Source organism: Engystomops pustulosus, chromosome 5 (genome assembly GCF_040894005.1).
Source record: "Engystomops pustulosus chromosome 5, aEngPut4.maternal, whole genome shotgun sequence".
NCBI lineage: Eukaryota > Metazoa > Chordata > Amphibia > Anura > Leptodactylidae > Engystomops > Engystomops pustulosus.
Genome location: NC_092415.1, coordinates 62,965,235 through 62,992,564, shown reverse-complemented (window position 1 = coordinate 62,992,564; position 27,330 = coordinate 62,965,235). Strand labels below are relative to the sequence as shown.

The window sequence follows — 27,330 nt, the reverse complement described above, 5'->3', positions numbered from 1 at the left end:
TGTTGCTTTTTCTGGGTTTTAGACTTCTTTCATTTATCTTAGAAGGCGATATATGAGGCATGCGTGTCTGCTGATTTCTTGAACTTTTCTTTTAAAAGTTGAAGAAAGGTCACAAATTCTTCTGCAACCCTCTTTTAAACTTTTGCCCATGCCTGCTCAGGACTGGAGTTTATTTGTGCCAAAATCTTACAATTTAACCATGATTTGCTGCAAAATTTAGTTTTTATTCGTCCCCATATCGATTTTAAAGATATATTAGGTGCAACACTGAAAAATTCTTGCACATTCAATTTTCTGGAAGTCTATTTTGGAGATAGTGCGTAAAGTCTTCTCCATTGCTATAGAAGCAAGCCCTCTGGCATGTTTTTTAGGGGTCTTAAGCGTCGATAACCTGACAGAACCAAATAACATCGCAATTCAGCGCTCTCTATACCAAGCCAGGAAGGTCATAGCCGCTCACTGGATTAGGCCTCGGCCTCCAGACGAGAGGGAATTTGTAAATCGTCTAAACGCGATTATACGATTAGAATATAGTACTTACGCAAAACGGAATTGCATTCCAAAATTTGAAAAGATATGGGGCAAGTGGATGGACACACCAGGCCTGCCATCGACATCCCTGATGCGCTTAAGGGCAAGTTTGGAATATCAGCTATCTTTGGTGAAATAGGCAACGGAGGTTCCCTTTGTAAACAGAATAATTGGAAACAAGGGTGTTGGAGGGGGAGCTGGCTCATAGGGGAGGGGGCTTGGGGTAGGGTAGATATTGTTATACTTTTTTGCGTATGCTGGAGTGCATTGGAGACATTGCAAAAATATAGTATAAAGTCTGGCCCACTTTTGATTGTATTACTCGGTTGTAATGTATATTTGTAACACTGAATATGCATGTCAATGATCATATTTGCTGCAATGTATATTTCCTTCATTGTTGTACTTGTTGGGTTTGTAAAAGGGGGGGAAAAGTAAAAAATTTCAATAAAAATATCTAATTTAAAAAAAAACTTTGCTAAGTGAAAGGAAAAGTCGCAAATTTTGATGCAAATGCTCGAAAAAAAGTTGCAAATATATGAGAAAAAAAGAGAAAAGCCCAAGATAAATGATCCCCATTCTCTTTAAAGTACTCCCTATCTATATCCCCTGATTTGTACGACTATATTCATCCATGTACTTCAAAGATAAAATCCTACTTTGTATTTCCCTGTATGTGATTTTAGGCATCCTTGTAATACAAGTGAATTTGCAGTGGGTGTTGGGTGTATGGGTTGGTTCATACACACATGGGCAACACCTTTACTATGAACAGTGCAGTCTGTACTATGTGCAGTTTACTTGTGTATAGTGCAGAGTGTGTCAGATTCAGGATTTCAGTTGCATGTTCTTCATTAAACTTTTTTTGGTGCACATTTAACATGGGGCGTGTGGCACTTTTCTGTCAGACTTTGCATGTTAAATCTGGCGCACAGTCTGACTGACACAAATGTGGCGTGGACACTTCTTAAATACCTGTGCAAACAATTTGCACCAAAAGAGTGTGCAAAGTCCAACAGAAAACTGGCGCACAACCCTTAGTAAATGTGCCTCAATTTTCTCTTATTGACTAATAGATTTATGTAGAGGCCTGCCAATATTCTTCTGATTGCTTATTGTTAAATTGCAGACCAATAGACATGAACATATTAGCATACTGGACAACAGTCCCAAATTTGTCAGGTGAAAGAATGTTTTGTTTGTTCAAGCCCTCCACAAAACATAGATGTTCCTGGGAAGGACGGCAATGGTCCCAGGAGAAGATGGTAATACCTGTTTTTTTAAGAAGTACAAGTTGGTAAGAATGCTGATTTTGCTAGAGGCCAAAGGTGGCAATCTTGCCACTTATAGGTCTTCGCTTGGCGATTAGCACATATTTACAGGGCCACTTTTTCTTAGGTACAATAGTCTCTGTAGTTGTAACTAGTTGTAAAACATTCCCAAACATAACACTTGCATGTACAGGCAGTCCCCAACTTAAGATCAACCGACTTACGGACAACTCCTAGTTACAGACGGACCTCTTTGCCCACGCTGACATTTGGTTCCCATGTCTGGAGTTAGTTATTGAGTATTTGATCCCTATGGTTTTAAATCATCCCCGTACATATCTAGGTGCTGTTTACTATACTAATTCCTTTATTTATGGCGCACTCAGATTACGCAGCACTGTACAGAGCTTGCCAGACCAGTCCCTGTCCCCAATGGGGCTCACAATCTATCGTAACTTGGGACACATGATGCTTATTACATCCCATAACATAACTGTATTTATTGTCAGAATAGTAAATGATATGTGTCTTGCATGGTCATATATTCTCATAATTTATTTTACTGACTACAGCATCTTATACAATATACATATGCATGGCCATTTCACTACTGCAGTTAAAAATAATAATCTCCTACTGTTTCTGCCATCATTTATAAAGTGTCTGAAACCAGAACAGAACAAAGCTGTACAGTGAAAGGAAGTAAGCAATCCAGGATTGCAGTATTTCAAATGAATGTGCCATCATTCAGTGCTGTCAATCATAAAGTGGGCCATAAGTAAAGAAAACTTATTTTGAGCTTCATAATGTTTTATATGACTGAGAAACTGAAAATGCAATGAAACGTGCAAGAATCTCTAAAGCTTATAGAGTAAAAAAAATATTGAGCAGTTGTCTCAATGACACCAAGACTGGACTCCCTACTCTTGACATTTATCAATAGTGAAAGTTCACAGTTTACAATATATAATTTCTGAGAAACAAACTATGATGCAACTTTCTACAGTCTGTCAGCCAAGGATGATTTGTTTTAAAATAGTGCTGAACACCGCACACCCTGAGCTGCCTAGGACTGCAGGAGTATACCCTGAGTATTGTCTGGCAATCTCTGTGCCGGTGTGATGCCTGGGTGCCCACAGAGAGGGCTCTGAGTGCCACCTCTGGCATCCCTGCCATAGGTTTGCCACAACTGCTGTAGGCCATTGCCAATGACTTAAATGCAAAAAGTACCCCAATCTGCCTGGCCAAATGGGTAATAAATATGCATGTTTTACCGAATGTGAAGTAAACGAAGCCTCTAGTGCCACCTTTAAAAAAAGGCAGCCCCTATAAACCAATGACCAACTTTCAAGAAGCCTTGTGACATGATTTGGGATCATGACTAAAACCCATAATAATACAGCCAACTGCAGATAGCGTTGCCGTGTGTAAGTTCATCATGTCAGAACACTGTAGGGAACTGGTCTAGTTACTTGAGAATATAGCTGCCTATATGAGACTGCCTCATCCCAAGCTATGGCACAAGGTTTCTTGAAAGTCTTTAGTCAGCTGCCTTATTGAAGGTAGCAGTGAAGGCATAGTTTTCCTTCACCCATCCTGGAAAACCTGCAAATACTTTACTCAGGATTGTCAGCAGTGACCTGTAAATGCAATCTCTATACAGGGTTTTAATCTATTTCCAGACTAAAGAAAAATCTGGGATAGAACATGCAGTATATAGAAGAACTGGAACAGGTGCAGAGGAGAGCAACCAAGATTATTAGGGGACTATAATACACTGATAGATTACAAAATTTGGGATTATTCAGTTTTGAAAAAAGACGACTGAGGGGAGATCTCATTACAATGTACAAATACCTGAACGGACAGTACAAGGATCTTTTTATACCTAGGCCTGTGACCAGGACAAGGGGGCATCCTCTACGCCTAGAGGAGAGGCGATTTTACCATCAACATAGACAAAGGTTCTTTACTGTAAGAGCAGTGAGACTATGGAACTCTCTGCCGCAGGAGGTTGTTATGGCGGACTCTATGTACATGTTCAAGAGAGGCCTGAATGCCTTTCTGGAGAGCAAAAATATCACGGGTTATGGGGAAAAACATTTGTTTAAACAGCCGTATATACTATGATACTATGGTACATTGAGTAGTAATTTCTGACAAATATGGTCATGACATTACTTAGTACTTGAACTAAATATTTAGTAACATGGGTTGGACTGTCCACAATCAAGTTTAAAAAGAGACCAAATTGTGTGCTTGAGCTTCTATGGCCATTAAAAAAAACATAACATCAAAATCCATCATGATAAACCAGGGGTTCTTACTCATAGATCCAAGCACAGTGACTGTGGTAATTTGAGCCATGAGCCATAAGGGCCATGGGGGTTATCAGAGCCCCTTAGTGCTGCAGATTCAATGGCTGTTACAATGACCAGTCTCACCCTTGCCCTGTCATCTCCCTCCTCCCTCTGTCTGTGTAATCTAGCAGAAGCAGCAGGTACAGGGGGGGGGGGAGACCTGTTATGCTCATTGTAACAGCCGGTGAACCTACAGTACTGAAGGGTTCTGAAAACACCCACCCACCATGATTAAGAAATATTTGAAATATCTATAAGTAAGTGACCCTGGTGTATCAGCTTGATTTTTATGGTAGATATTCCTCCCATGCCTACATGATGGTCTCCACAAAGCGAAAGAGAATCCTTTATGGTTCACGTAAATGGCCCCCTCATCCGCTAGAAGCATAACCTAACCTTTAAACAAATTTCAAATGAGTGCAAATAGAATTCCACCTCTATAGGCTCTTAGTATAATTATTGGTTTTCTCTGAGCTAGTAAGTGGAGACTAACTTCTATGATGTCTCCCTTACACTTCACACAAAAAGTATAGGATAATCTATAAACTGCAACCCAGGAGAATTCACAGAATATACTGTAGGATGTTATAGAGATAAAATTAGTATACAGAACTTACATTGCCAGCATAGAATAATTAAAGGGAACCTGTCAGCAGAGACTGGCCTAGTATAACTCTACTACTATGTTATCCAGCAGCTTAATACTTTTTTGACATAAAGCACCAGAATTCAGGAAAGCAGGTTACAGATGTCTCTTGACTTCAGTACTAAATTCTCCGGTGCCACGACTTAATTTTCAGAATGATATCACCACCCTGGGCAATTAAAGAAACATGATCTGAAATGTATTGAGATGCTTAACAACAAATTGGTTTCTTAGGTCAATTTCTGTTGGCAGGTTCCCTTTAAGACCTATACGACCTACATATATGTAAATAGCACTACTAAATTCTTTTTATAATGCTTTTAATAGACTAGGAAAAGCCCCCAGATAGGTAAAAATAATATGCAATGATTATGCAAAGTAAAAGCTAAAAAAAAAGTCAAAACAATCCAATTTCATTACCAACACAGAGATCACCATTCATGCATTTACATAAATGAAAGAAGTTGTCCTGTATTTTCCATAATTTATTCTAAATTTTCATCTGAAAAATAATCCAATGTTTTGAATAGTCTGACACTGCAAAAAATCCATTTTAGGAAAAAGCTTTAGCAAATTGATTTGAAAAAATGTCACCGTTTTTTTCATAATATTGGAAAGTGTGCCAATATCCTTCAGAAATACAATATGATAACAAGGTCACTTAGTACAAATTATTTCAAACTGGTAAATGAATTTACTTAACTTTACATTTTTATGTTAATTCCCTACTGAACTGAGATTTTTTACGTTTTGTGGTGACATTTCAAACAGAAATATTTTCATCAAGAATTCATATATATCAACTATTGTAGATGAGCGGTCCCAGTGGAAGGTTGCAGTGGAGATGTCCCCCTGATCACAGCAATGGCTAGTAGCTGGGCCATCAATTTGCCAGAATGTCTACACAGCCGCCAATCAGGGAATATGTTCGAAGCCAGGAAATGGTCGGTGTAAGCTGTAAATACCGAGCACCAGCTCAGCTGCTTCAGAGCTGAGCGCGACCGTGGGCGTGTGACGTCTCCGGCACTTCCTATGTAGGCGCGCGCACGATTGTGCGCACCAAGCGCCGAAGCAGCTACAGCTATAAACATTAAAAAGTGTTTACACCACGATACAGCGGTTTATAACACTAATGAAAGTAAGCTCCGGCACCAGCTCACCCTGAGCTGGTGCTCGATATTTACAGCTTACACCGACCATTTGAACTGTGAGGTTTCCTTTAAAGATTGTGTCTGCTCATCTCTATTTACTATCTATAGTGAATCAAAAGTACCATGCACTGCCTATCCATATCCTTAATAAAAATAATTCTATCAGGACCTGAATAGGCAGTGCATTATTCACCCCAGGTGAATCCTCTCCTACCAGACTACCCTATCCCCTACTACAGTGAATGCGAACCTTTTAGAGGCCGAGTGCCCAAACTACAGCCAAAAACCCACTTATTTTTCACAAAGTGCCAACAAAGTAATTTAGTCAGCAACTTATTGCTCACTGCTCTTCCACAGCTTTCAATCGTATTGGCATATTGAGAACCCCAATAACATTAAATGAAGGAGGGGATATTCAGATAATCAATGTAGCTTTCCTCCAGGTTCCTTTCGAGAAAGAAGAATCGTGGGCAGAAACTCCAATGATAATTTAGCCCCATCTACACCTACTTCCTCTTCCTGCAGGAAGTTTCTCTGGCCTGGGTGCCCACAGAGATGGCTCTGAGTGCCACCTCCGGCTCCCGTGCCATAGGTTCGCCACCACTTCCCTACTAGTTCTATGCTAACAGCAAATAAAAAGTCAGACAAAAGTAGACAAAAGTAGAGCTGAGCTGACAGGTTCACTCTTTCTTTTTCCAGGGAAACCCTCTGCAATGTGACCGGAGGCTATTGCCTACAATGGAGGACAGCCAAGATCCTAACAAAAGCCCCTCCACGGTATTTTGTTAAATTAAAAAAGTTGCAATTTCACTCCATACTATTAAGCAGTATATGCCGCTTTAAGAAATCTAACTTGCAAAAGCCACCAAACCAGTAAGAAAGACACTCTAAAGACAGTAAAGAGTATAATAGTTGCTCAACGATGACTCTTCTTCATAGTGTGATAATGTTGTTTGATCTAATGCAACCGTCTACATGGAGGTATTTCTTTTATTTCTCTTTTTATGCTAATTACCTACAATACTATTGTTGAGAAGCCTAAATATTTCTGGACCACAACAGTTATAAAGAAAAGAAATGCCTCTAGTTCTATTCATGCTATTTACTATCCCATCCTCTAAAAGTCATTTCAAACTCATTAGGATAGAAGACAGCCCTGGCACACAGCTCCATGTATGCTATATAACAAGAACACTGTCACTAGAAAATGAGACAAAGAATCCCAGTAGCAGGATAAATAAACTCAACTCTCAAATACAAGAGATGTTCCCTGCAAACTACCGGACATCCTATACAGAAGGAACTAAAAACAGCCGTAATTTCAACCTGATTGGGACTTCAAATTGTCATAATTATACAAGGCTCTTACACTTTGCAATTGTTTTCAATTATACATTTTTCCAGTGTGGTCTTCATTTCAGAAGCAATTTTCATATCAGGTTACCATGTACATCTTTCCACGACATGCTAAGCAATCAAGGGACTAGCAATTTATTTCTATGTGGTCTCATTGCAACTAACAAGTAACAATCAAGCTGGAGAAATGTCAAATCAGACAGTGGGACGCAAACTGCTAAGCGTGTGGTGCCGATACTTAGCATGGCATTGTGAAAACACATCCACACCGGCGTACTGCAAAAATGTTTATTTCAAATAATGCAAATCGCAACATGAAAACAAAAATATGCTAAGAAGATTTTCGCCAGTCAGAAACTTCACCGGATGTTTTTAGTGTTTTGGCTTTATTCTCAGTCAGGAAAATAACTTTTTTTTTCATTGTATGATTTTATACAAAATGTGTTCACTGTAGAAAAATTTTAACAATCGGGTCCAAAATAAAGTATACACCAAATAGCACTATCATTATAGAGTAGTATAAGATATAGAACAATGAATATGATGTATGCCTGACATCTTACTAAAAGTAATGCTACATGCACACGTGCAATCTCCCTGTGTCTGTTCCCAGTGTTGATTATCAGATGATCAGTGTGGTCCCAATTGTCAAAATCTACATTCATGGTACTGTCTGTGAAAGCTTTCTATGGTGGTTTGCAGCCACATGCAGACTTAGAAGTATATAATAATCTTTATTTATATAGTGCCATAATATTCAGTAGCGCTTTACAAGTCATTGGGGATATATACAAATGAAACAAGACATTACATAGTCAAATGGAACAATAGCAGTGAGGGCCACGATTACAAGAGCTTACAGTCTATGACAGTGATGGCTAACCTATGGCACTGGTGCCAGAGGTGGCACTCAGAGCCCTTTCTGTGGGCACTCAGGCCATCACCAGAGATGACTCCAGGTAACTTCCTGCAGTCCCAGACTTGCTGAGCACAGAGCTATTTTAAAGTGACAGCTCTACCTGGGACTATTTTCTGCTTTATTGGTGTCCTCAGGGTGCTGGTATCAATTAAACTGTGACAGAGAAGGAAGTATAAATCACAAAATAAATTATTGTGTTGGCACTTTGTGATAAATAAGCGGGTCTTTGTTGTAGTTTGGGCACTCGGCCTCTAAAAGGTTCGCCATCACTGGTCTATGAGGATGAGGGGTGACACAAGAAGTATAAGAGCCTGTTTAATGGTCCAGCCATTCTTTACAAGTAAATAGAAATAAAATAATTTAAAAAATAAAGATGCAGCTGCTTGAACCAGTCATCAGCTGCCAAAGTCCAAGGTCAGTAGAAGTGCAGAGCCTGTAGCTTGGTGTCTGGTGCTTGCCAGATAACAGATGGGAGGACACAGGATGGGTTAATAAAGTAAGTTGAAGTTTCAGGCAGTTATGGAATGTGATAGACTTGTCTACAGAGAGGAGTTTTAAGAGTATGTTTGAAACTTTGGCGGTTGGGTATTAGTCTAAGAGTCCGGGGAACGGCATTCCAGAGAATTGGTGCAGCTCGGGAGAATGAGTGAAAGGATCGAATTAAGGCTGCATTCACACTACCGCAAGGGGGACGTATATACGGCCGACGTATATGCGGCACCGTTCCGCTATGTACCCCGTGAAAAAATAGGACATGTCCTATTTTCTCAGGGCATACGGCGCCATGCGCCATGTATCCCTATGGAGAGGGGCGGGGGTGAGCAGCGCTCTCCCCCTCCTCCTCTCCCCGCACGCTGCCGTGTGCCCGCCGTGCTACGGTACAGCGGGCACCGGTCGTGTGAATCCAGCCCGTTCCGCTCTGTACCCCGTGAAAAATAGGACATGTCCTATTTTTTCAGGGCATACGGCGCCATGTCGTGTGAATCCAGCCTAAGGTAGTGTTGAGGTAGGATACTTCCTTATGAGGAGACCCTCATATATATGTATATGAATTATTGCTCCTGTCCAAATTGATCTAAGATCACTGGCAAATCAAAGAGCATGGGTTGGGCTGAGATGAGAGAGGAGAGGTAGGGAGGTGAAGCATTGTGCTTTATAGATTAAACTGTATTCAGAAGGAGACAGCAAACCAGTGAAGTGACACAGACTGAGGCACCCGTGTAGCGTTTGGTCTGAAAGTAAATATTCCATTGTTAGGAATATGTATGTAAAAAATGTGTACTGTAGAAATGAGAATGGGACCACCATGTTATGGCAAATATATATACTGTAAATAAAACAAAATATATATTTATACTATATATATATAATTAAAGCTGTAATAACTGATTCAAGCAGCTGATAAACGTTAAAAATACACTTTCTAAGACATTCTAAGCAGGACTTTAATGTGTTAATCAATAGTTTACACTTTTCATTGTAACATATTATGGTAATGCTCCATCTCTGATTTACAGTAATTACAGCAGTTCACCTATAAAATAAAATTGTATAAGGAAAAATACGGAACGAGAAAAATAGTACTGACCCATCACACTAATGAAAAATGATCCTAATTCACAAAGAGATACAAAGATTGCCTCGACTCCAACCAAAGCATAAAACAGCTTGTCACAGAAACAAATGTGGGACTCTCTTTACAATTAATTTGATTCTTGTTCTTTTAAATAACTTCTTGTAGATTTAATTAAAACTTTCATTCACCAGGCACAGCGCAGGAAAATATTCATAATTAATGGATTTTTAAATATTATTTTTCTGAGGCTATAGGAACAGAAGTGTGCGTTTTCATAATAATAGAAAATGAGATCGTTATTATATATAATGAGATATATATAAATATATATATTTATAATATAAATGAGATTGTTATATGATATATATATATATAATCATTATATATGTGTATACTATACACAGACGAAAGAATGCCTACCAAAAACCGTTTTGGTAGGATAATGCCAGGGGATCTTTGTATTGCATCAATTTTCACGTGCTAAAGGGAAATTAAAATCTCGCTTTCGTTTTTTTTCCCCATTGTTACCGTATATTCCGGCGTATAAGACGACCTGGTGTATAAGACGACCCCCCTACTTTCCTGTTTAAAATATAGAGTTTAAGATATATTCGCCGTATAAGACTACCCCTTTTCCAACGCATACAAAACACCGGTAAAAATTAAAAAAAAAAACAGATTTGAATTTAACATGGCCCTTTTTTTAATTTAAATTCTTATGACATGCAGGTATATAGCAGGAAAACTGTCGCTCATAAACATAAGGCATACAACAACAACATTACCATCGGTATGCATAAAAACATTGAACACCTCCTCACCAGTAGCCATAATTAATGCCCCCCCCCCTCACCAGTATCCATAATTAATGTCCCCCCCCTCACCACTAGCCATAATTAATGTCCCCACCCCCAGCAGTAGCTATAATCAATGTCCCCACCCCCAGCAGTAGCCATGATTAATGTCCCCCATAGCAGTAGCCATAATCAATGCCCCCCCCACCAGTAGCCGTGATTAATGTCCCCCATAGGTAATATCCCCCCCCCCCAAATAGCCATTTCCTAACTTTCACCTATGCCTCCCCCCCCCCCAATAGAACAAGGGCCCCATAGATTTAAGCAAAATGAAAAATAAAACTTACCTAGTTATTCCGCTCCTCTTCGCGCCCTCTCTCTCTTCTAAAGATCGGCGCAGGCGACGGCTGATGACGCGTCTGCCAGGGTCATAGACCTCAGCAGACCCGGCGCAGGCAGGCGTGTCATTAAGCCCGTGCCGGCGTCGATGGATGAGGTGGGTGGGAAGGTGGGTGGGACGGGGGCGGATCGGGGGCCGTTCAAATTTTAAATTGTGACAGCTCCGGGCCCTCCTGATCCAGCGCACGGACCAGATGCAGAACAGTCCGTGCGCTGTAAGGGAAAGGCCCGCGGCTGTCACAATTCAAAACATCTGCCCGCTGTGCTGCGCCGAGTTATCAGCGCAGCACAGGGGTCAGGTGCGGGCCTTGGTACCGCGATCGGTAGGCCACTGTTTGAGGCTGCCGGCAGCTTTGCCGGCAGCCAATGCTGTGAAAACACCCGCGATCGGTGCTAGCATGTGCAATATGCAGCAAAGACTTACCGGCTATGGAGAGGGCTCAGCCCGTGAGCCCTCTCCTTGCAGCGCGACCCGACCGCCGCCGTATAAGACAATTACCAGCGTATAAGACGACCCCAGAGAAGACAGAAGATTTTTCTGTCTTCAAAAGTGGTCTTATACGCCGGAATATACGGTATGTACAATCAGTAAAATATACATCCTGTGACATTGCAAGGTATATATGAGCGCTGATATATGAACTTCCCATAGCTACAGCAAAATTCATTCTAAAATTTATTCTCCCTGCCGGCAGTATATGGGCAGTAGATGGTGAGTCCTCGGGGAAGGGAGGTGGGCAGTTCCAACAGCACAAGGGGTCTTCTCCTTGATCCCTCCTCCTAACTCATTGCATTCCCCTCCCCCCTGCATCTTCCCTCCTCCCTCTCTCTGCTTACATCGTCAGATGAATGACAAAGGCATTTTTAAATCAACATGCCAGGCTATCATTGTGTACAATTCACCTTCCTAATAACTGTACCAGGGTTGATTTTTATTTGCCTTATCAATATGATATACCTTACCGTAAATCAAATAGTTTAATTATTATTATTATTCTGTCATTTAAATGCTTTGGATACATTTGTAAAGCCTATGTGAACATCCTGTATTCTAACTAGCTGGATTATTTTGCTGTGTATGTGACACTACATATCACCATAGTCTACTTTCTCTGAAAGGTCACTGACCTGGGAGCTTTTACAGAAAGTGACCAGTTGTCATTGTATCTATTTCTCTATCTTTTCTCAGTCTGTATAAAATGATGACCAGTTGTCATTGTATTTCTTTCCCCACCTTCCCTTGTCACATTTACATCCAAGCATCCTTCTGTGTACTTAGTATCTCCATGAAAAGTCAGTTACAAATCTCAGGCCTAAACCTGTATTTTACATCTCCATAGACTTCTAAGGGCATATGGAAATGAAATACGGGAGAAAATAGAACATGCTTTATATTTTTAAACGGGTAGTATACGGCACAGTCTTAACAACAGCAATATAAATGGTTGGAAGTGTTGTCCATTGAAATGAATGTGCTTGTATGTGACCCGTAAGGAAGTGATACCGTACAGGTAGCATACAGCCATTTTCATACAGTCGTGTGAATGCAGCCTAATTGTGTTGAGTGTTTATTATTGTTATATATAAAGCAGTTTCCATAAAGTAACCCACTTGGTTACAATGCCAGGTTCCCTTTTAAGAGGAACTATTAGCATCTCCACCAACTTCAACTCTTTTGTTTCCATTAATAGGTGGTGATCCATATGTTACGTCACAATCGGATTTTCTTCTCAAATCCCCAGTGTTCCCAACCAACTAGTGCCATATATTTGGCAAAAAAGTGGCCGTGGCTGGATGGGGATAAAGTCATATGTACCAAAATTATTGACTAATATGGGGCTTATTGCATCTGCATTTATTTACATGCAGTGTAATAGAACAGAAATTATGTTTATGCCACGTCATCCTGTAAATTGGTGATTGGTTCCATACTCATTGTTTTTTTCTAACAGCTTGATCTCCAAGTAATAACGATACAGTAAAGTTATTATATACAATAATGTTATTTTCAACTCAGCCATATTCCATGACAATGATTAATGCTGCCCTCTTACCAACTGATGTATTTTCATCAAAGAGTTTATTAAGAATAAATGAAATTTCAGTCCAGAAGTCAGGAAAATGAATCAATTCTTAATCAGCTCCTGTGATATTATAACAGCTATGATTTCGTAAATAATGGTTTAGGAGTGTGTTGGTTTATAATTCTTAATCTTTAAGAAAGACTGTTTAAGCTGTACATAAAAGTAAAAAAAAATACTGTTGCTAAGTTATTAAGAGGTTATTTGTGTTACTTGAAGGTTGTACCAGTCAGAAAAGATGCAGACAACCCTTCTTTGAACTTCAATTTGCTAAACTGTATAAATCGCTTCACCTATTGTATGTTTTCCAAACTTCAAGTTACATGTGCATTTCTTTCTGTCCAAATTTCGTGCATTTTCATGAAAGTTATTACTGCTCAGGTCATGTCCTGACAATAAATATAAATTGTTGTCTATTTGTAGTCTATCACCTGAGTACTTAGAATATTAATACGATTCACTCCACCATGTGGAACAAAAATGCAGCAGAATCATGAGTAGGATACCAATCCTTGTTTCAATAAATCATATAAACTCAGCACTCAATTGGTTCAATTGGAAATATTAATGAAAAATACTTAAATAGGAAGTACTAGCAGAGCAGGGAGGAGATGATGACACCAGGGGGACTCAAAGTTTTTAACCGGAAGATGCAGAACGCTCCCCTAGAATCTATTATTTAAAATTGTTTACTTTCAAGTAATTCCTTTTTTAATATGTTGATGTCAAATCCATTCATTTCAGTATTACACATAATACTGCTCATTCGGAGTATTCTATACAGTGCTAGCGGTGAAGAGCCATGCTTGGCTAAAAACACAGCTATTCTTCTTTTCTTGGTGTCCTGTCTGATGCAGCTTTCTAGCTTTAATACTGGAAAAGATGATTTGATCTGGTGACAGGTTTTATGTATGGTATATAACTGTAGATATAACTTAGATAACTGTATATTTAACTGCATATTTATATTCAACTTAGCCTTGATTATAATGGTCTGTCCTTTCAAGCCCCCAATACTGTGAAAAGACCTAAGAATATCCTTACTGAACCTCTACATGAATATGTTCTGAACTGCTTTGCTCCATATTTGAGTAGAAAGGGGGGGAAAACGGATGGTACATTAAAGACTAAAGAATGAACGCAGGCAGATGTTGTCTTGGGACAGATTACTAGTAATCTTTGATTTCAGGTCAGTAAAATGCAGTTCACTTTAGGCATCTTTAGACACAAGGGATTATGGATTTCAATGCTAAATTAAAATAGAGTTACTTAGACAGGCAAATACAAAGCTAATGCCAAGAGTCCTTTGTCTTTGTCAATTCTATTCAAGAAGACAGTTCAGACAAATATGGGTAAATGTCAGACCAGGCAGGACACATTCCACACACTGGGACATGGGCGACCATCTACTGTAACATCTAACATAGAAATAACAGCCCTTTCAATTTAAGGAGTAAGCTCTATGATCAAAGCCCAATCATAACAAGGGATAACAGGGATTGGAAGACTATTACAAGGCAGGTTAGATGAAACTGAAAACAAAGGTGGAAAATAGAATAAATTTAAAGGATTATGGGATTCTAGTAAAAAGAAAAGAGGAATATAATCTGGTTGGTTAAATTCCTACTGAAAATAGAAAGTAATCAAGAAATCTATATGTCATATGTATCATACTGTCTGAGAATACACCATCATCCAGTCCTAGCTGTTCAGTACTGTACATATAACATCCTAAATGATGACACATGACTAAAATTAAAGGAAGTGTTGCATTGTGTTTGACATTATGCACCAAAATTCAAATCATACCGAAATCTTACCCTATTTATGTGCAACCTGAGACATTGTGATAAATGTAGCACATTTTCAAAGGGCTTGGGAAAGTTCACCTTACGCTACGAATGAAACGATCTGCTTCTGTGTCTTTAGTATAGCAGTACCACAAGCAGCGGATTGGCAGGGATCTATCTAGTACTAATCTATCCTAATGATAGGTCAGTCAGTAATGATTAAATATTGGAAACCTTCTTCAATACCGCATGCAGAAAAAAGAAATATCTTAACATATCAGCCACTGTTCAGTGACTTCAGTTGTTCTAAAAAAATGTCTCTTTCTTCTAGTTTTGGAAACATTTAAACCTTGAATCCAATCTTACATTCTGAGCACTAGACACGGATCACAGTTTTCTTTAAGGTAATATGATAGTACATCAGAAATGAACATTTGTTAGGAAAAAGCACAGTCTTAATTTCAGTTTTGGACTTGCCTATAAAGCAGCCTAAAATTCATTTCTCACAGTAAACACCTTTGTCTGGCAGACCACTAGGAGATGGTTCAATATTTCATTAAACTGCACTGAAGGAGCATAACTCAATCTATTAAAAAACTGCAGTCTAAGAAATCTAAATTATGGCACAAGCACAATTTGTATTATACAATATAGGGAATCTAATGAAATCTTTTCATTTCTTTTCCAGCTTTGAAAATCTGGAATAAAAAGCATATCTTTTCCATAATCATGCACATAAAAGACGTTCCAATAGGCGTTTAAAAGCCCTACAAAACCAAAACAACATTAAAAACATATTGTGACGTACTCCCTCTCTCCAGGTCTCATCATAGGACGCAACTACATAAAGCCAAGATGGCACATTTGCCCTAAAATTACTCCCCTAGCTTCCCAGCACTCATATGATTATATGTAATCATACAAAATATGCAGCCACCACTTCAAAATAGTTAAGGCAATAGGGCCCTCCCTTGTACTAATGTATAACGCTAGTAACTCACAATGAACAAAGATGATTAGATATGCTAAGTTAACAATGGTAACAATCTCCTCAGAAACACAGGTTCTTTAAGACTACAAGTGGAAACTTATTAAGTGTTAAAGAATTAATCCACAGGTATTTCGTGCAAAAAATAATAATAAAAATAATTGTAAGATAAAAATAGAAAAATGCTTACACAGAATTTTACATATAATACAAATGCAAAGAGTTATGAAATAAAAAGGATAAAAACTAATAAACCTTACAATTGTAATAGAAAATGTATTCGGTGGTGGGGCTTGGAAGAAGAAATTTGGGCAGCCTGTCCAGCTCATATGGATCCCCAATGACAAAAGTGGTATGTGCTGCCTGCTAACTTATGCCCAGTGGGCTTTTTCTTCCAGCCCTAGGCTTGAGATGCCACAGAGAGGGGCTGTTCACATACTAATTGACTGATCCTCCTCTCGGTAAATTACCTTTTTGCAAGTATTGTTTTTAACTTTTGACAGCAAAATGTTAAGATGGTACAATTGCCCCCAATCAACTGGGTGCCCCGTTACCTCACACCTTAGAAGAGACAGGGGAACTAGAAATCATAAAATAAGTCAGTATTTTGTACTTTTAACACATGGAAAGTCTAAAGTACATGTGTCAAGCTGGCAGGTTCACGTCCCTGTCCGACTCCTGTCTGCTCTGCACCCTGACAAGCCCTTAGAGGAAAACCAAAAAAAAAGTTTCAAAGATGGCCTTTTTTATGCCTAGCGGCATAGTGGCAAAGTGGTGGACAAGTCATAAGGTAGCTGTGAAAAACATAACATATTTGAAACACATACCATTTTGAATCTGCATATAATGTTAAATGGGTTCTTTACTAATAAAAATGGGTCTTTTTCTAAGAAAAGGAACAGCCCTTTTTAAATCCTAAATAATACATGTTCAGTTCTGGTGGCTAAGCAGAGATTTTAATTATTTTTACATAATGTGACACAGATACCTACAAATGTTATTACACAGGGTTGCATCTTTTATAAAATATATGGATATATAATATGATCATTTATTGATATATAATTCAGGTTTTATGTTTTGAGTGTAAAACCTGAGGCAGTGAATTGAAGTTTGTAAGCACATTTAATTCACATAAAAAGTTGGCTAAAAATAAATTGAAATACTCCCCGTGAGTTGCGGCCTGAATTAAACTCAAGGGCAACATTCACTATTCTGCTGGTGGGTATATAAAATAATTGACAAAACTGTTGTCAGATACATCTTAACTGTGATGATGTACTACAACTGCATAGTAAGATAGTTGTATATCAGATTCATGTGGACTGACTTGAAGGATAAAACATGCCCTAGCTAACAACAGGCAGGTAGCAAACTAGCACGCTAGTGGGAATATTCAGCTCTGATTCCATCAGGACTGTGAGTGCAGCAATGGGCTATAATACATGGTGATACCCAGTTATGCAATCAATTTTGGAAAGGTATTCTACCTTTTAGTGTATGGTAAACATGTGCTTATGTCAAGCAAACATAAGGGGATGAGGATGGACCAGTCACCTAACCAAGTGACAAACAAACGGGGTATAACTGTCAGAATCTTATAAATACATCACATTTTGGCTCCTCATGCTGTTACCTGGCTTGACTTCTTTCCAACTAAATAAAAAAAATGTATGTCTGTCTGCTCTAATTTCTCCACAAGAAATGGCATTTTTATACATTATCTGATGATCTATGACAACATTGTTTTAGTGGAGTGTAAGTATCTTATAAAAAGCTTTTCAGGATTCAGAAGAGTTTCTGTAAGGTTATGTGTGACTCTTTGTGCAGACATACTTTATGTGTGTCATGAGTCCTCTCACTCCATTAAGCACTGAACATTAGTTGGTAATATAAGTGCTTTGTCGCTGCAGAGATATTGGTACAGAAATCCATAAGCCAGAATTCTAGTCCCTTTCTAATAGAGCACATAATTCAGAAACATTATTCTTCCCTTACATAATCATGGTTGTATGTATTATGGCCAACTAAAATGACATTTGAGTGATTTATCATACCCTGAAATAATTAGAAAATATCTTGATAAAAAAAATATTGTAGGCTATATCCTGTATAATTTAGACACAACCGAGAAAAGAACTAGTATTGAACATCATAGAGGCATAGGGAAAAATCCAAGCAGTTTTGTTACTGGCATGTAAAGTGTTCATATTTCTGATGCTTCTGGGATCAACAATTTTTTTGCCATTGGCTTCAGGTAGTGTAAAACAACAATAGAACTAATACTAATACTCAGTCCTTACATATGTTTCAGCATGGCACCTCCCATCACTGCTGCTATTGTTGGTATAGAGAGGTTTATTAGTGATGCTGCGATGACAAGGTATACCTGTTAGAGGCAAAGTGATGTCACCACTGAGCCTCTGTATAACAACAGAGGTTGGTGGTTACAGCAGACACTATGCTGGACCAGAGGTAAGGAAAGAGGTAAACATTAGTTCTTTTGTTTATTTACACCTGTCACCCGAGGCCAATAATATAATCAAAAATAACTAGCGTTTAACTGGTAGAAGACAGAGGACAAGATAACTCGTCATGATTAGCCAACTATTGTGGACAATTTGGACGATCTACTTACTGAACTTTTGATACTTGTAGTGCTACCTTTGTATTTTGTACTTCCCTTAACTGTATCTTTTGTATGTACTGTTTGTCTAGTGTGCCCTTAAGGCAATTAAATATAAAATTTAACATGTGTTGGTCTTTTATCCCGATCCATGAATCCCACATCCGTGTCTTGCTTATACACTCATCGGCCACTTTATTAGGTACACCTGTCCAACTGCTCGTTAACACTTAATTTCTAATCAGCCAATCATATGGCGGCAACTCAGTGCATTTAGGCATGTAGACATGGTCAAGACAATCTCCTGCAGTTCAAACCGAGCATCAGTATGGGGAAGAAAGGTAATTTGAGTGCCTTTGAACGTGGCATGGTTGTTGGTGCCAGAAGGGCTGGTCTGAGTATTTCAGAAACTGCTGATATACTGGGATTTTCACGCACAACCATCTCTAGGGTTTACAGAGAATGGTCCGAAAAAAAAAAAAAACATCCAGTGAGCGGAAGTTCTGTGGGTGAAAATGCCTTGTTGATGCCAGAGGTCAGAGGAGAATGGGCAGACTGGTTTGAACTGATAGAAAGGCAACAGTGACTCAAACCGCCACCCGTTACAACCAAGGTAGGCAGAAGAGCATCTCTGAACGCACAGTATGTCGAACTTTGAGGCAGATGGGCTACAGCAGCAGAAGACCACACCGGGTGCCACTCCTTTCAGCTAAGAACAGGAAACTGAGGCTACAATTTGCACAAGCTCATCGAAATTGGACGGTAGAAGATTGGAAAAACGTTGCCTGCTCTGATGAGTCTCGATTTCCGCTGCGACATTCGGATGGTAGGGTCAGAATTTGGCATCAACAACATGGATCCATCCTGCCTTGTATCAACGGTTCAGGCTGGTGGTGGTGGTGTCATGGTGTGGGGAATATTTTCTTGGCACTCTTTGGGCCCCTTGGTACCAATTGAGCACACAGCCTACCTGAGTATTGTTGCTGACCATGTCCATCCCTTTATGACTACAATGTACCCAACATCTGATGGCTACTTTCAGCAGGATAATGCGCCATGTCATAAAGCTGGAATCATCTCAGACTGGTTTCTTGAACATGACAATGAGTTCACTGTACTCAAATGGCCTCCACAGTCACCAGATCTCAATCCAATAGAGCATCTTTGGGATGTGGTGGAACGGGAGATTCGCATCATGGATGTGCAGCCGACAAATCTGCGGCAACTGTGTGATGCCATCATGTCAATATGGACCAAAATCTCTGAGGAATGCTTCCAGCACCTTGTTGAATCTATGCCACGAAGAATTGAAGCAGTTCTGAAGGCAAAAGGGGGTCCAACCCGTTACTAGCATGGTGTACCTAATAAAGTCGCCGGTGAGTGTATATCATCATGTAGTTAAAGTGTCACCCTGTGTAAACACAGGGTGATAGAACAGTGGCGAAAGCTGTCACAGATGGCTGATCGTCAGGATCATCACTACCAAGACCTTTCACAGCTGTCCCTGCACAGTGATTGCTGTGATTGGTCAGTCATAGCTAAAAAGTTAAAAGAAAGAGAGTATCTTGCCTCAGTAGCTCTGACCTCCTCATGGCTGCCAGTAGATTGGTGATAAGAGTTGTCTGAGGTGATTTGTACCCATCACAGTTAAAACACAAACACACCTTCCTACATACTTGTTAACCCCTTATATTTCCCAGTTAACCCATTCTGGGAGCTGTTACTTGCTTCTTGCTTTAAATTTTTTTTTTTACTACAAAACACATAAAGGATTGAAAAACAACCTAAAAGTTCTTTTGCATAATTTAAGGGGGTTGTTTCACAAAATTGGGGGATTTAATGAGGTTTATGATAAAAATCCCCCAATGTTCCTGAAAATTTCTAAATATACTAATTAATTAAAATTGTTAACTGTCTAACATCCTTAAATAATAAAAGGATGTTTAAAAAAATGATACCAACAAAAAGGGAACATATGGCAAAGTAATTCTTTTGGATATATTTCAAACATAAAAAATGCATTATATAAAAAACTATAATAAAGTAAAATATGTAACAAAAACAAAACTGTCTCAAAATCACTATATTGAAGCCTTCAAAAGTTATTACCACATACAGTAATGCATGTCGGAAAATGTGGCTCTGTCCTTAAGCTGAAAAGGCCTCTGTCCTCAAGGTGTTAATAGGCTATAGATGAGCCATTATTTCATAACATATTTTGTTAATGACAAACAGAGTGTAGCTGTGAATACTGTCTGATCATCTAAAGATGATTAGATTCAATGCACAGTGAGAAAAGATACCCTTTATGGGTAGGGTTTTGGTAAATATATGCCACCTGTGAAAGTCTATTGGACAGAGGACACATATTTTTGTACTGCAGTAAATGGCAATAGCTAAAACAAAAGAGGAACCATGTTCTGCCTCCTTCTTTTGGGTGAAATATTACTCACTGCATCACAGGTTTAGAATGAAATGGTTAGGAGGATATGCTCCATACTCCCCACTAGGCATGTGAAGCCTCTATAATGGTAAAGCTTGACTCTCCTCTCTCATCTGAACTGCTCATCTTTCCTCCTCAATAATCTCCTTCATTAGGCTTTTATATTCTGATAGATCACAAACACATTGAGCAGGCTTGTTGTGGAGATATGAAGACATGCGTACGGCGGTAATGACAAAGGCAAAGCTTTTAAGCCATGTGCATGGTTTTGATATAAAATGTTTCTTGAAAGGTTTTATATTGATATTTCACACTACAAGAGTGCTGCCTTTTCCATTATATTTTACAAATGATAGAATAGGGTAATGTATAGGGTGTATAGGCAATGTATTACTTATCTAAACTAAACTGATCATCTGCATTTTTTTAAAGCACAACAAGCTTTGCATATTATCTTGATTACCTATGTGCAAGTTTCATTGCTATCATTCTCATTTTAAAAGACTCTTGAACTAGCTTGTCTCCTGGCTGTGCTGATGTCTCTTATGATCAGTAGAGTTGTAGACAATGTACATACTGAAGTAGGGAAAGGGGCTCCCTGTTTGCAGAAGAGGAATGGGAGGTCATTTGGACAGGTACTTGTTGTGTAGCACAGAGAGGTGAGTATGTTCAGTTCTGTAGATGCAGAAGTCTCCTACACAGAATAGTGAGGTACAAGATCTTCCCTATTTGCTATCAGTCCCTCCATCCCAGTCTGTGACTCTAAAGGACTTCCTGTCTCTCTCTGCACCTCATGCTGCATCCCCTCCCCAACCTTCTACTCTGCACCTTCTGCGAGGTATAGACCTTGAGTGCTCGCACAGCACAGACTGTACACTTGATGTTTCACTGCGCAGTGTTCAGAGGATTTGGAGAACACATGGTGTCATGGGAAATTGCAACTTCGATTGGACTTGCAGAAAGAGGTTAGTTTCTGCCCTTGTCAATGCAGCTGAATAGGAAATTACATAGATCTGGAAAGAAAATGGCAAGGATTGTTTTGTTCTGTTTGTTTTTAAAGGGGAAGTCACATATGACAATCTGGTAAAAATTATTATAACATCGAAGTTACTCTTTAAGCCAAGCCTTTCATTGATGTAGCACAAGACATTAAATCTAAGGTCATTTTCATGTTGGTATAGGCCCACTTGGCTCGTAGCTGAAGCTTTTAATGCCAATACAACCATCTAACACCATCAAAACTTTTAGCAAGTGCCCTATTTATAAAAATAGGAAAACATATAAGTTGGTCATGTTTAATACCTCTCAGTGAAGGCTCTCCAGGTATGAAAGATTGACTACTACTGCGCTGGAGAAGAACCTGATGATTTCTTACTACAATACACAAGTCTCAAAAAGATTGAAAAACTGAAGGGTTAAGATATTTGATGTAAAATATCAGTTCTGTTCAGAGTTTTTGAAATGCAATTTAGAGTCTCTAAAATGGATTTCATCTGCGTGAGCAATAAGAGCGTACAGTAAGTGCACAAACATTCAGCTCTTATATTCATCGTGTGGAACAAATGAGTAGATGCAATTCGGAGCTGGTAATTAGTTTTCTCAGCCATATAACCTAAATACTAAAATTTGGTTTTACAAAGAACATTTCTGCAATCTCATTTATCTCCCTTATCAAAGACCACATCTATGGCAAAGGGGAACTAAGCCATTCACAGTAAAGGAATGGGAAATTAATTCACCAATCGCCTGAAGCAAAAAATGATCAAACATTCCTTCCCCCACTACAGTTACTTCTAATTTCACGTATGGGCTCCCCCTTAGTCATCACCATAGTTCGCTCATATATTCTTCCGATCTCAGTGGGTTTTCCAGTAGCAGATTGTTGTGGCACTTCAATCAGACATGTGACAAACATAGGTTGGTATCTGGGACCAAATTGGCATAGGAAACAAGGGTAGAAGACATGGCCATCACGAAGTCATGAAATATTGAACATGTCTTCAGGCCAACATGCCTGATCATTTTTGTTTATTAACATTTTTGTCCACATAGCAAGCGGTGTTAAAAGGGTAGAGATGAATGTTTTATTATTGAGCTGACATGGACTGTATTACTGACATTTAATAATCATGCATGAATAAACATGGCAGAAAGCATGATACTACTTATGCACAAAAAGTTACTTACAGGTAATATGTGTAGGAGTTATAACTTCTTCTGCCATGATGAAGCAAGGATATAGGCAGTGGTAGAAAAGATGAAATGAAAGGAAAGAAAAGCCAGATATTAATGTATGAAAAATCTGGATGAACGAGAACAGATAAGATGACATGAATGAGATTCCAGAAGCAAATTTTATCACATACACAACATGCAACACATCAGAGTCAATGACTGAACATACTACCAAACAAACATTACAGCTTTATATCTTTATCACCTGCTGTAGCCTAAAGGACCTAGTTACACTGGAGAATTACTCTGAATATGTCACTTCTCACATGTCTTGTGACATTTACATTTAGCTTTACAAATACAAGATTCAAACAAGGGAGTTTTTTGCTTTATTTGGGAAGCTTTATTTTACACCTATATTATTAGGATTGCTATGAGGCCTTTGCAAACTAACATCTCTTGTATAAGACTTTCTGTTAAGTGGCATGGAAACAAATAGGAGTACCTGTGGCTCACCGCTACTGAAGTGTAGTTAATCCATGGAGCCATGCACTACAGGAGTATTCTCCCCTAGAAATATGCCATTGCAAACAGATGGATAGGGGTAGATTTACTTCTAATAATGTGTAATACTTCCAACATAGATTGCACCAAGAACTGGAATACATTAATTATGTGTTCTAGCTACTTTAGCTACTTTTAGAACTGGAATGGGGCTAGAAAATGATTATGATTTAACCAATGCGACAGGGTTATGATATGAAACAAACTTTTGGGTGAATATTTTGTTGATCACAAAGTGAGCAAATAGGTTGTGTTACATTAGACTAGTGTCAAATAACATGTATGTAAATGCTGCACTTAAAGCAAACATGTCACCAGGAATGAAATTTTTAGGTGGTGGCAGGTTTCAATAGCCTATGCTATGCTGACTTTAAAAATGCCTTTGTCATCATTTTGAATCATTTCAGTACTTTATATAAGTTTTATTCACATTACCTACACATTTGTCTGCTGCTCCACATGACCTCCCTCCCCTACCTGTTCAAAATAAATGGGGATGTGGGGGGCAGCTGCATGAGTGTGGAGGGGAGGAGACTGACACAGGGACACAAAACCTGCAGCTGCCCCTCCCCAGGGACTTACCACACGCTGCTGGCAGGGAGCCAGGTAATGTGAACAAAACTTATATAAACTACTGAAATTATTTTGAATGCTGTCAAAGACATTTTTAAAATAAGCATAGCATAGGCTATTGGAATCTTTCACCAGCTTAAAATGACATTCCTGGTGACTGGTTCGCTTTAATGTTTAAAACATAACTCCAATAAATGCTTGTAAGTTTTAATCTACACAGATATCACAGTTACTTATGCACCATTCCAGAGATCAATAATGTAGAAGAATATGGTGAAGATGCTTATAGTGGCAATGCGAGAGGACAATGACAGCACAAACGAGGGTCTATGTGGATTTTATTGAAAGAACACGCCAATGCGTTTGAACATTAGGATCATCATCTGTCTCCTTGCTGATAAAGAACAAGTACTTAGCTGCAATTGTACTGGTCCATCAACTTAAGATCACTTTTTGACCTGGAGAAGACATCATTCCGATGTTGCAATGTAGAGCTATCTGTCTTAGATTCTCTTAGAAGTAAAGTTAGACTAGACAATCTAAAGATCAGCTAGTTTTATCACTCAGCATTAGAGTTGTAGAGTAGTAGTTGTAGAGTTGTAGCTTAAAGGAAATCTACCATTAAAATCAAGGATAACCTGGGGGCACTTACTCAATGATACAGGCACCGTGACTGTGATAATTTTCTTATATTTGTTATCCACAGCCTCCTTTTTTCTAAAATCAACTATTGAAACTGTGTCAGTGAACCAGAAGGGCTCGGTGGGGCAATACCAGAGCCCCTCTGTGCTGCAGATTCACAGGCTGTTAAAATGTGCAGGCTCACTTCCCTCTCTCAATGAGTGAAGGAGAAGGGAAGAGCCGATGGAGCAGGGTTCTGCTTGTAAAGCCACAGTACAGTGTGGTCACACCAGAAGAAGATTACCAGAGTCACAGTGCCTGGGTCTATGATAGGTGCCCATGGTTTATCATGCTGGATATTGATGGTTTTAATTTGGTTTTACCGTAGTTTTAATATATTCAGGTACATAACATTTTTAAATGGTTTTTCTCTGCACTACAGTAAGTTTAAAAATGATGACCTAACCTTTATTTATATCATCACTCTCTGTGGATGGCTCTACAACTGGATTCCAGCATCAACAATACAGGTGCCAGTAGCCATAGGGTAGATGGATGGCTGTGCCCAATGTGTATCAGTCTTACTGAAGTACAGGAGCTCTGTTTGCATTCAGGTGAATGGTAGCAGGGCTGTGTTACCCCAGCACAGCCCCTATGCAGTGCACAGAGGCATCCTCCTGTATTGCTTTCTGATCCAGAGTGGCTAGAAAAGATGACAGGTGCAGCTTCTTAGTGTCAAAGCCATCTGATGAGATATTCCTGGACGATTCCCAGGTAGGTCATTAGTATTAGGTTATTTGTATGAAAACTGCCAGTGGGAGTAGAAGACACAAACAAACACCCACTGTTTAATATACATTATACCGAGAACCAGAAAACCAATATCTACTGTGTAGAGTCTCCTTTTTCAGGAGAATTTGCAACAAGTGTAGATGGAAGAAGCTACAACTTTTCCATTATTTTTGACACTGTAATTTGACAATAAATGCAGCTTTTTGCTTTCTGGATGCAAGAATACAGATAACAAACAATAAGAACATGTTTGATGCAAATTTGTAAAAGTAAATGCATTTAATTAAACTAATTGTATGGAAATACATTTTGGCCATTATTGACTATTCTGTTCTTCATTCTAGTTGTAAATAGTTTTAATAGTTTTATAAAGGCAATAATATGTTAAGGTTAGGAAGAAGTTGCAGGCTGCCTTCTTTTCTTTCTATGTGCATCACGGTATGCTGAGGAATCTGACCCACGTACCTTGCCTTTGGCTACACATTATGTTCATCTCCTTGAAATATTGGCATTCATTGAATTTTCTGTCTTATCTAGTTTCTCTGGGATGGCTTTAGATATACATTCTAGAAGCAATATCTATTTTCAAGCATCAAATGCAGTCGGGATTTCCTACAATCATTTTATTTGGTAGCCTTTCCAATGATGATCATAAGAATTGGCTGCTTTCATTCTGTACATTGATTTTCTGTCATTATTTAATTTAATTTTCCTTTTATTTAAAATGTGACAAAATGTGATTTTTGGGAAAAGATATTGAACTTATAAGTCAATCTTGGTGAAATCAAATCAGCGTTTAAAGCAGTCATAAAATGTCATGTCCTGTATAAGTACAGGTAATTAAAATGTTAATGACTTTTTCCTCCAGAGTTCAGTAACCCTGTGCACATGTTCATCTATAAGCTTTAGGCAACTGTACAACTAAGTGCCCTTTACACAGGTCCATCCACCAGGCATTTGTCAGGAATGGACATTTCTAGGAGAATCTCGAGTTCTCATTTATCATCAATGTTACTGCATGGGGATTGATTGATTGATGGATGAATAAATTATTCAAGCTGATAATAATACAACATAATTTATGTGAACACCCCACAAACAAAGGTTTGCTTGTTGTAGGTTTATGATGTTATGCACATTAAACTGGTTAATGACAGTATGGATAACAGGGCTGTGTATAGGGGCTTTAAAGGGACAAAGTAAGCAGCTTTAACTCCACTAAGCTAGCAGCCCACTCGGGTATGGCGTGACATATCCTTTCTAGTATTCCCTCTTTTATGTTAAACCCCCCAGTTTACCTGAAATACAGCCATAGTCATATGCAAATGGAGAAAATGGTTGGAGAGAGCCGGAGACTAGTCGAACTGAGAGATTGAAGTCACTTTACGCCATATTCAGCTTTATAGTACCTAGGAACATGCTTCTAGTCTCATATTATAGGAAATCTACTGTCAAAATCTACCATGATAAGCCAGGGGCTCCAGCTCCAGCCACTGTGACAATCTTCTTATATTTGTTTTCCATGGCATACTTCCTTCTAAAATCAACTTTTAAAATTATACCAGAAGGCAGAAGGGCTTTGAGGGGCGTTATCAGAGCCACTCCATGCTGCAGAGTAATAGCCTGTTACACTGTCTCACGCTACCCCCTGCTCTACACTTCCTCCTCCCTCTG

The 27,330-nt window shown here is 38.9% G+C and overlaps 1 protein-coding gene across 7 annotated transcripts in view; it reads right to left on the bottom strand.

Moving 5' to 3' along the window:
• PTPRM (protein tyrosine phosphatase receptor type M) overlaps positions 1-27,330 on the bottom strand; it is a 490,017-nt gene that overhangs the window by 116,998 nt on the left and 345,689 nt on the right. For 3 of the 7 annotated variants that reach the window (XM_072152202.1, XM_072152207.1, XM_072152203.1), the window contains one exon: positions 23,119-23,148. The exons of the other annotated variants lie outside the window; for them this stretch is intronic. In XM_072152202.1, the coding sequence (XP_072008303.1) occupies positions 23,119-23,148 (30 nt within the window). The remainder of the gene's footprint in view (positions 1-23,118; positions 23,149-27,330) is intronic. 7 annotated transcript variants of the gene reach the window in all.